This window comes from Phodopus roborovskii, unplaced genomic scaffold (genome assembly GCF_943737965.1).
Source record: "Phodopus roborovskii unplaced genomic scaffold, PHOROB, whole genome shotgun sequence".
Lineage (NCBI taxonomy): Eukaryota > Metazoa > Chordata > Mammalia > Rodentia > Cricetidae > Phodopus > Phodopus roborovskii.
Genome location: NW_026126448.1, coordinates 13,188,451 through 13,199,302, shown reverse-complemented (window position 1 = coordinate 13,199,302; position 10,852 = coordinate 13,188,451). Strand labels below are relative to the sequence as shown.

At 52.4% G+C, this 10,852-nt stretch overlaps 1 protein-coding gene across 1 annotated transcript in view; it reads right to left on the bottom strand.

Annotated features, from left to right (window-relative positions):
* Nucleotides 1-714: 714 nt before the first annotated feature.
* The window catches only part of Epha10 (EPH receptor A10), a 34,213-nt gene continuing 24,075 nt past the window's right edge, over nucleotides 715-10,852 (bottom strand). The window contains exons 9-17 of the mRNA XM_051188343.1: nucleotides 4,661-4,719; nucleotides 4,408-4,533; nucleotides 3,336-3,521; nucleotides 2,813-2,874; nucleotides 2,413-2,616; nucleotides 1,974-2,123; nucleotides 1,580-1,773; nucleotides 1,053-1,208; nucleotides 715-862 (exon numbers count right to left, since the gene is read on the bottom strand). Coding sequence (XP_051044300.1) covers nucleotides 748-862; nucleotides 1,053-1,208; nucleotides 1,580-1,773; nucleotides 1,974-2,123; nucleotides 2,413-2,616; nucleotides 2,813-2,874; nucleotides 3,336-3,521; nucleotides 4,408-4,533; nucleotides 4,661-4,719 — 1,252 coding nt within the window. The 3' untranslated portion in view covers nucleotides 715-747. The remainder of the gene's footprint in view (nucleotides 863-1,052; nucleotides 1,209-1,579; nucleotides 1,774-1,973; nucleotides 2,124-2,412; nucleotides 2,617-2,812; nucleotides 2,875-3,335; nucleotides 3,522-4,407; nucleotides 4,534-4,660; nucleotides 4,720-10,852) is intronic.

Sequence of the window (10,852 nt, the reverse complement as noted above, 5' to 3'; positions counted from 1 at the left end):
ATTCACTGGGCTGCCCAGGGATGAGTGCCAGTACCAAAGGGAAGGGCAAGCTCGCTCCAGAGCCAGCCTTCTCCCTGGATTTTGGTCTGACATCAACCCCGGCTCTGAGATTACAGGCTCTGACTTCGCCATCTATACAGTGGGGTCGAAACCACTCCTGGCCCAGTCTCTTTCTCCTCTTCTCCATTCTCCAGAATGTGGAGCAACCTCCCACCCCTACCCTGTGCCCTTCTGAATCAGTTCCAAAATAAATGAGACAGCCGAGTCCTTGTGTGGCCTACTAGGAGGCTAGCCCTCACCCAGACCTGCCAACCTAAGGCAGGAAGCCATCAGCTCTGGAGTCTCCACCTGGGGGTCCAGTTCCTGAGCTCGGTGCCACTTTCTTGCTTGGGCCTTGACACCAGGGTTCAGACAGACCTAGCCAAGGCATAGGAAGTAAGGGCCACCACCCACTGGCCCAGGGTCGCATACTCAGGGGCCTGAGGCAGGACAACAGAAAGTGACTGTCTTCTTCAGCCAGCTTTGCCTTGACACCCTAAACTTCTTCCTACTGTTATCTGTAGGATCCTCTCCAGGGATCTGAACCTCTTTTTGAGGACCACTAGGTCAGCAAGGTGTTGACAGGAAATATGAAATGGGGGGACAATGTGGCACCAACCAGCTCAGGCCCCCTAAGAGTAAGAGAGCACTCACTGCTCCTACCCAGGGGGGGTGTAGCTTGCAGGTCCTTGGGCAGGACTGAGCCGCTCACACCTGCACCCCCTGACCCTGTATCTGCAGTACTCGAGTCTGCAGGGCACTGATCCCACTCAGGAGGGCTTCTCGATGCTCAGCAGAAGAGATTCCCAGGCTCCCCAGGTCCCTGCAAGGAGAGATGGGCATATCCAGCTGACCCAACCTCTTTTCTACTCTTCCCACGGAAGCCAATCCTCTCCCTCCCCTTGTCTGGACAGGAAAATGCCCAAAGCCAGGGCTGATAGGGCCTTCCCGTCTAGATTGGGTTCTTTTGGGTTCCCTGAACCCTGGCCTTGACCTTGGCTCCTTAGACTCACTGGGCGGTCATCTCAGCCACAGCTTCCAGGCTCCCATAGCCAGCTGCAGAGAAGTTGTCCTTGTAGCGGCACAGGTCCAGGGCCTCTAGCCAAGCACCCACAGAACCAAAGGAGGGGAAGGTAGAGAAGGCACGGTCCGCCAGGGGCGTGGGAGGCCTGGGGAGCAGAGAGGCCACAGTCAGCCGAAGACCAGGGTGTGGCACCAGACCCAGGCACCCTCTTGAGAAGCAAGAAAGGACAAGGGGGGAAGTAAGGTGACCAGGGCCTAATATGCCTCCCGTGGGCACATAAAAGGCCCTGAAAAGGTGAGTGGGTCAGTGTACCCCAGCAAGTAGAGAGCTGAGCCAGGTAAAGGGGAAACCCAGGGCCTGAGTGCCGTAGGTGAGGTGTGCCTGGAGCAGTTGGGGGTGTCACATCTGTCTGGGCAATCAATGGGCTGAGCTTCACACTTGAACAGGCTGGGAGAATATTTTCAGACAAGTGAGTGTTTGGCTGGCTGATCTGGCTTGGGGGTTGGTAGGATGTACCTGAGACAGGTGTTCGCAGCACACTTGGAAGGTTCTGGCTCCTGCCCCATCTTGCTCAGGATGCTGTGGATCTGGGAGAACCTGGGCCGCTCACCTGGGTCTTTCTGCCAGCAGTCAAGCATCAGTTGGTGCAGTGGGGAGGGACAGTTCCTGGGGGGTGGCAGCCGGAAGCCATCCTCCACAGCCTTGATCACCTGGGCTCCAGAGACGGGGAGCAGACAGGATATTTCAGATTGTCCAACACACACATCCACACCACCACCACCACCATCACCATCACCACCATCATTCCAAAGAGGACTCTAAACAGGGTGGGAGTAGAAGAGAGGTCTGGAGCTAAGAGGTCAGGGATCAACAGGCAGAGGTCAGGAAGCTGGAGCCATAGGTCACTTACATCTTGTCCGGACATGTCCCAGTAGGGCCGCTCCCCAAAGGCCATCACTTCCCACATGACAATGCCAAAGCTCCATACATCACTAGCAGAACTGAAGTGTCCAAACTGAATTGTCTCAGGAGCTGCCCAGAGTGCTGGGCTCCGGCCACTCTACAGGTGGGTAAGCAAAGCAGGGCAGGCAAGCACTGAGTCCAGCAGCAGGCCACATCCAGCCAGGCCACCAGCACCCACATCCAACCCCCACATCTTTCCCCAACCCCTTCAGCCCAGCCGACACAGGGGTGGTACCCTCACAGGAGAGGGACCAGGTAGGAAGGACCACCAGCAGCAGGGAAGGAGGCAGAGTGGACATATGGAGACAAGGGTGGGGTGGGGTGGGGCTGCTGGGGGTGGCCAGCAGGAGAAGCAGCAGGTGGAAGCAGAGAAGGGAGCGCCTTACCATGGTGGTGTAGACAGCTTCTGCTCGGTCCCGGGGACCCCGCCCAAAGCCAGAGATCTTACAGATGAGGCCACTGCTCACAAGAACCCGGCGGGCCGCCAGGCCCCGGTGCACATAGCCCATCTCTGACAGATACTTCATGGCTGATGCCAGCCCTGGTAGCAGACCCATCAATTGTGTTGCCATCAGCTCCCCCTCATGATGCTGTGGGATGGGGGAAGACTGAAGCCACCGCCCTGCAGGAAGCCACTAAGTCCCTCTCTGGGATTCAGTGTAGCACGAGCAGCAGGTCAGCCTGCCCAGGGGGAGCAATGTCAATCCCAAGCCCCCCCCCAAAAAAAGGAAGGGACGAGAAAAATATGACAATGGTACTCTCCCACCCAGGGCTCCTGCCACTCACCCTGAGGAAGTCATCAAGGGCCCCGAGGTTCATGTACTCAGTGACAATCATCAAGGGTTTTCCTGTGCCAGGGATGGAGACACACTAAGTTGCTGGCTCTGCATATGTACACACCCCTCCCCCACCAGCTCCATCTCAGCCAAGACAGCCAGAAGCAATTGCCAAGTTTTCTAAACCTGCCACCCAGCAGCCAGACCATTAATCCCACCCACTCAGCCCCACCCCACCCACCCCCATCTACCACTCTGATGCTGAGGTACAAAAAAGGTCAACTGTCCATAGTGGGACAGAGGCCCAAGTCAGAGCTGCAAGGAGTCAGTCAGCTGAGAAAGATCACTCAAGGAGAAAGTGATCCACTCCTCAAATGTCACTGCAGATTGGAAAGGTCATTCTGGGTCAACATGGCCACTCCAAGATAGGGGCCACCTTGAGTCACTGACGAGGAAGTGAGCCATTGAACTAAGATTGTTCCTGAGCCCACCCCATAGCCTGGAAGGGGAGCCCACCCAGAACCCAGGCCTACCTCGAGTGACAACACCTTCCAGCCGCACAATGTGGCTGTGGTCAAACTGCCCCAGGGTAAGGGCCTCAGCCAGGAAGCTGAGCCTCTGGGAGTCGGAACAACCATCCCTCAGAGTGTGCACAGCCACGGGCAGCTCCTGGCGACCAGGCAGCTGCAGGCAGCCACAGCACAGGTCCCCAAATCGGCCTGCGAAGAAACAGCACCTCAGAGTCCTGCCAGCAAATGGGGTAGGCTGAACCAAGGTGAAGGTGAGTCTGGGTCATGGGTCATTTTCAGCTTGCTGTGGGGAGTTCCAGAGTTCGAATCCCAGCATGCTGAGTACCAACTCTGTCACCTTGGGCTTCATCTCTTTCTTCCCTCTTGGCCTTAGTTTCCTTCTCTATGACACGAGACAGTAACTTTGCATGTGCCTACACATCAAAGGTCCTTGAACCCAGCAAAGCCAAGGTCAAAAGACGATGAGATCTGTTCTGCCCTATAGCTCCTTCCTGACTTCTGCTGTGAAGGTTCCAGGGTGAGGCCTACTTCTTGGTAACTGACAGTTGTGAACAGCTAAGAGGAGAATGATGCTCAGAACCAGCCTTCGAAGTTCCCACAGCAACCCTCAGGGTGGCGATGCCACGCCCCTTTCGGGGATCAGAAACTGAGGCTCATGATGAGCCTATAGCTCTGCTAATCCATGGTCGGGACCTCAGGCATGTCTGACCCAGCCTTTACTGTAAAGACCCCTTCTAGCCGTTCCATAAAAGCCTGGGGCTAAACTGAGCCTCTCGGGAGGATATCTGGGAAAGGTCCTGAATGCAGGTGTCCTATGGTGACCTGGGAACAGAGGAGATAGGGTAGAGCCACAAACACCTCTGGTGGGCCCCCGGGACTTTCTGGGAAAGGGTACCCTCAGCATAGAGGCGGCACTTCTAGCCATGGGGTGAGGACTAGAGGGGGAAGCTAGCTGAAAAGAGGTGGGTAAGGTGGAGTTGCAGGGCTTTCCCCAGTGGGTGTTGCCTGGTGGGTGGGGTTTATCCAGTGGGCGGAGCTCCCTGATGAATCCAGACTTCAAGGGTCCAGGGCTTGCCTGCTCCCAAGCTCTTCTCCAGGGTGACGCTTTTGGCATCTAGCTCTTTGGCAAACAGATGCACAGCCTGCAGTGGGTCCCCGCAGCTCTGGGGATCCAGAAACGTGCGGCGCGTCGGGACTTTGACTGAGAACAGAGAGAGAGAGAGAGAGAGAGAGAGAGACTGAGGGAAGGTGTCTCATTGCTGGGGTAACAGGAGGTGGCAGCTGGGAAGGGGTTGAAGACAAAGGTGTGTGGGGCACAATCAACTCACAGTGGAAATACAGTTCCTCTTCGTCGTGGGCGTCTCCGCTTCCTTTGCCATTGCACGGCCTGTGGAGACGCAGAACCCTCTCATCAGGCAACCCTGGCCCTTCCCACTTCATCAGCACCCAGGACAGCACCTCTTGCGCCCTTCAGAAAGAAAAGCTCTGTGCCCTTCTGAGGAGGGACTTTGTCGTCCTGACGGCTGGGAGGCTTCTTTTCGTTTAAAGTTTAATTTATTTTCAGATTTATTCAGGGCACAAGCTGCAAAAGTTGGTTCCCTTCTTCCACCTTGTGGCTTCTCGTCATCCACTTCATGGCAAGTTCCCTTATCTACTAACCAAGCCATCTTTGGTTGGTTTGGTTTGGTTTGGTTTTTCCAGACAGGGTTTCTCTGTGTTTCTCTCTTTGTCCTGAAACTTGCTTTGTAGACCAGGCTGATCTACAGAGAGAGATCCACCTGTCTCTGCCTCCCAAATGCTGAGATAAAAGATGCACACTACAATGCCTAGCTCACCAAGCCATCTTACAACCCCAACCCCTTTTTCTTTAAAAAAACATTGTAATCTTTTAAAAATTGCCCCCCCTCTCTCCCCGTGTGTGTGTGTGTGTGTGTGTGTGTGTGCGCGCGCGCGCGTGCTATTATCGGCACTTCTGTGGATAATTTGAGAGAGTAGCTTCCTTCCTTCCATCATGTGGGTCGGGGGATGGAACTCTGTCAGCAGACTATGACAAGCACTCTTAGCCACTGAGCAGCTGAGCCACCTCACTGAAAGGTTCCCTTTTCTCCCTCCCCTCTTTCCCCTCCCCTTCTTTCTTCGCCTTTTGCTGCCTTGTGGTTTGCAGTGCAACAGCCTTCTCCCCTCAGCACAAGGACAACCCTAAGCCCAGATCTCTAGCCTTTCAGTTCCATCGCCATTCCTGGTGTTTCTGCTCTGAGACAAACTCCAGAGGTATGCAAGCCTACACTCAAGGCATAAAGCCCCCAAGCTACCCTGTGAGGAATAACAAACAGGCTGATCCATCGGGAGCCAGCAGGATGGATCTGGCACCCTGAGGCAGGCTTTCCTGGCCCCTTGAAGACTCTGGCTGTTGTTTTAGAAGCAAAGGAAAGTGCTGGGGGACCTCGAGCAGGGAAGTGCCCTGATTCAATTTACATTTTGTATGATTTTTCTTTTTTAAACTTGTGTTTGAGAAAGAAGATCCTGGCTGTCACTCTAGGGTCCCCTCAGGAGATGGAAGTGGCTTGAGCTATGGGGTGGCCAATCCTGGACAGAAGTGAGAGAAATACAGAGGAACAAGAATATGACGGGACTGTGGGACTTGAAGATTGCAGGTAGCTGGAAGGAAGAGTGAAGAGTTGCCCAGAGAGCTCGTGGAGAGCCGCTGCCAAGCAGAGCAAGAGAAGTTCAGGCTCAGACATCTGAGCTTCTGGGGTGGTGGGAGATGCAGGGGGGGATCTACGAGTAGGGAGTCTGGTGGATGCTTCTCCGAGCACTGAAAATGCAAATGCAGGGACTGTGAATTTTGCCCAGGGAGATGAGGGAGCCTGAAAGGAGGTACTGGGAATAATTAGGCTGTACTGGGGAGAAGAAAGCCGCAGGAGGGGATAAGAAACAGAAGGGAATGGAAGATGAGATAGATGTCATGGGGACCAAGGAAGGAGACAGCAGTGACAGAGATGAGACAGGGTCTCATGAAGACAGGATGAAGGATTGGAGAGCAGTTTGCAAAGAGGGGTATGTCTCAGGAGATCGTGGCATGAAAGGACTCTGACTCATGCCCTGTGCTATTTGACTGTGTGCTCTTGCATCCAAACATCCCCCATGCTGTGGCTGTGGGAATGGGTGGCTACGTTTTTTCTCTGTAATAAAATCATGATAAAGATAGCCCTGTCTAACAGCATCGTGGTAATAAAGGGCTGTGAATTTTATTATTATTATTTCTGTTCGTTTTCGTTGTTTTGAGATAAGGTTTCACTATGTAGTCCTGGCAGCCTTGCATCTGACTATGTAGACCAGGCTGACATCAAAGGTGTGTGCCACCACATCCTGCCTATAGTGTGGTTCTGAACTTTCTCTCAAAGGCTTAAGAGATAAATGACTTGGTCTACAGTCTGGGGTGATAAAAGGGGGTGATGGAACCTTTGGGAGGTATGGTCTTGGAGAAAGAAGTTGGGACACTGGTGGCATGCACTTTAGAAGAATATTGGGACCCCAGTCCCTTCCTGATTCGCTGCTTCCTGGATGCCAATGAAATGGGCAGCTGCTTCTGCTACAAGCTCCCACCATGATGACTTGCCACCCACAGGACCAAGGCCAAGTGGTCATGGACCAAACTTTTGAAATTGTGAGTCCCAGAAAACTTTTTTCCTTGTAAGTTGACTATCTTGTATATTTTGTCACAGCAACAGATAGCGGATACAATTACTAAGTCTCAGAGTGTTGTGATTTGGATGAGAATGACCCCCATATTCTCATTTGTCCTAGGTCAGTGGAATAGTTTGGAAAGAATCAAGGAGGTGTGTTCTTGTTTGAATAGGTGTGGCCTTGTTGGAGGAGGTTTGTCACTGGGGGAGGAGCTTTGAGATTTCAAAAGCCTAAACAAGTCCTGGTTCTCTCTCTCTCTCTCTCTCTCTCTCTCTCTCTCTGTCTGTCTGTCTCTCTCTGTCTCTGTCTCTCTCTGTCTCTCTCTCTCTCTGTGCTTGTGGATCAGATGTGAGCTCTCAGCTTCTGCTCCATGGCTAGCCTGCGTGCTGCCATGCTTCTCACTATGATGGTCATGAACTCTTGTAAGTTGCCTTGTGTGGTGGTTTGAAAGAAAATGGCCAGGGTTGAAGAAATGGCTCAGAGGTTAAGAGCACTGACTGCTTTTCCAGAGGATCCAGGTTTGATTCCCAGCACCCACATGGCAGCTTACAACTGTCTGTAAGTCCAAGATCTGATGCCATCACACAGATCTACATGCAGGCACATTAAAAAAAAAGAAAAGAAAATGGCCCCCACAGGCTCACAAAAATCAACTCTTTCAGGAGGAGTGGTCTTGCTGGAGTAGGTGTGGCTTTGTTGGAGGAAGTGTGTCACTAGGGTGGACTTCGAGGTATCAGAAGCTCAAGCCTGCCTAGGGGCTCACAGTCACTCCCTGCTGCCTGCAGATCCAGACAGAGAACTCTCAGCCACCTCTCCAGCACCATGTCTGCCTGCATGTGGTCATGCTTCCCGCCATGATGACAGTGGACTAAATCTCTGAATGGCAAGCCCAGCCTCAGTTAAATGTTTTTCTTTTATAAGAGTTGTTGTGGTCATGGTGTCTCTTCACCCTAACTAAGACCCTTCCTTGGTCATGGAATAGAAAAGTAACTAAGACACAGTGCTCTTGTGGGGGGGGGGGAGAGAAGGGCGTTATGGGTAGTAATATGTTTCTGTAGCAGTAGGAGGGGCTGGGGCTCCATTCTGAGCAGATGGGCTCATCCTGCCTAAGAGGAAGGTTTCTTCTCTAGAGCAAAGAAATGAGAATGCTTGTGAGGCAGAATGTTTCCCACCTTGAGCATGAGACATTGAGAGGCCATTGAGGATGCTGGAGAGTAGGGCCACAGACATGGCTGACAGAGCAAGTGACAAGGACAGGGCCTTGGCAGGCACAGGTAGAACTGAGTTCCGCACCTGATGGTAGAGCATTCCCAAGGGGAATGACTGAGGGCTATGACAGAAGAGAGGGATTTAGTAATGAAACCCTGAGAAACCGAGAGGCCAGGCTGTCCACCTAGTGGCTGCTCAAGTCACCTAGAGTGATGACTGATGGGACTCTTACACATGACAGGGAACATCCAGAGGAGAGGAGTAGAGATGAGGGAAGGCTGAGTGGTTACAAGAGTAACGGGGAACCAGAACTGAAAACTACATGTTGTAAGAGATTTGCTCTCACTGACACTACAAGATGGGCCATAAAATTAAACCTTGAAGCAGAGGACGGAGTCAACATTTGGCTGGCCAGATTTAGCCATAGAGGTTTTGGAGGAATAAGATAGGGGGGCACAGGAAGTGATAGAGAGGGGCTTAGAAAGATGTGAGGGTCTTTTCCATCCAGAAGTGTGAAAGGCCAGGGTCAGCTGATCATTCCTCTGTTGCTCTTTGGGTCTATAGGGTTTTTACCCCAAAATATGACTCCTAAGTTTTATTTAATAATAAAAATAACAATGTAAGTAATCGTTTCAACCATGGAACAAAGTCATATGAAAATGTACAGTGAGGGCTGAGGAAATGGCCTAGTTCATTTCCAGAGGACCAGTGTTCAGTTCCCAGCACTCACATTAGGTGGCTCCCAACCACCTGTAACTCTAGCTCCAAAGGATCTGATGTCTTCCTGGCCTCCAAGGACACACACTCACATCAATCTCACACATACACATAAACAAAGATAAGCCTTTAAAAAGAAAATCTTGCAATTAAACCCACTACTTAGTAATTAAATCCATTACTTAGTATGGAAATTTGCTCCCTGTTCTCCCCACTGACTTGAAGTCTACGGCTGTCTCCCTGGTCTGGTCCAGTACACCTGTCTGCTCCTACCTCAGCAGCCCTGATAGTTAAAGTCAGGATGAGATGCTCGCTGCAGCTGCCCATCTCTGCTTTTTCAACAGGCCCAGAGCGTGGATGGACCTAACGTTACGCTCCATATGGAAGGGAAAGACCTAAAAAGTAATGTTAATGATGGACTAACCTAGAAACCAATATCTGTTCCTTGGAATTTGCTAGCTTCCTCTCACAGGGCCCTGAGATAAGAAGAATTCACACTGCCCCTCCTTTCCTGTGAGTCAACAGGTGGTAAATAGGGTCAAGAGATAGCTGTAACTCTGGTTTGCCCAGACAAGATTAATTAGCACACCTGAGGCCCTAAGGTCTGCTGACCCTAATAGCGAGACCATCGGGCCTCCAAGGGTCACGTACTCAATGGACAGAGGGTCCCACCCCCTCCCTAAGCTTGTGGGTTTGCCTTTAAAAACACCTGGGCCCAGGGGAGGGGGCTTCTCTCTAGCCTGCGTGCTGGAGGAGCCCGTTTGCGCAAACGTTTCCTGTTCATTAAAGCCTCTTGCGTTTTGCAGCAACTGGACTGGACATTGAGTTCTTGGGGTATCGACCGAACCTGGAAGACTCCTCTTTCTGAGGTCTTACAGAAGGAGCTCCCTGCTCTTGTCCTGTTTTTTGATACAGGGTCTGTCTATTGTGCCCTGGCTACAGCTGTCCTGGAACTGTCTATATAAACCCAGACTGGCCTTGAACTCAAAGAGATCCACCTGCCTCGGCCTCTTGAATGCTGGGGCTAAAGGTGTATGCCACTAAGCCCAGCCTGTCCTGTCTTCTTGATCCACCTTACCTAGGCACAAATGGCTCCTAGGACAGTCACTTTCCTCCTTCACTACCAGTGCTTTGGTCAAAGCCATACAAATAGTGTCAAAGGAACACTCACTGTTCCCCCCACCCCCACCCCCCCATCCCCACTCTCACGTGGCTCAGGCTGTTGAGATGTGGGTCCCCAGCCAGCCCACTTTTCCTCTGCACCCAATTCCAACCCACTAGCTCTACTGCAGCCCCAGACTGTAACTGCTGGGACCTTTGGGTATAGCAGGATGCTCCCGGGAGTGGTGGGGAGTACACACAGCTGAAGCCTCTGCTTTATCCAAAGGAAATGGAATATTCTTTCAGCCAGACCCGACCAGGCTCCAGCCCTGTCTCCCCCGCCCTTTCTCTGTCTGCCTGCAAGCTTCTGTGTGGGGAGGGGCATGGCTCAGACTGATGAGTTTCCCTCCCCATCCCCCTCTTTCCCACCCAAGTACTGACTTTTCCCTCTTTGCTTGTGTTCAAGGGGTTCCAGATTCCCCGGGGGCCAGAGCTGGGGGCCTCCAAGTGCCTCTGGGAGAATCCTAATCACACCCGAGCAGCTGGAGCTTGATTCCATCCTCAGTGATGCCTTCTGACATTTAATGAGTTAAGGAGCTAAATCCCCTTCATCCCAGCACGGTTGAGCTAGCTGCAGCGCCGGCAGCTGGTGCATGAGCAGCTGTGGGGGAGGGGTCGTACTCACCACAATAGTATCTTTTTTGAAGGGAGGGGAAGAAAGACAAGGGTCTCCTGTAGTGCAGGCTGGCCTCAAATTCTATATGTAGCTGAAGTAGGGCTTGAACCCCTGACCCTCCTGCCCCCAC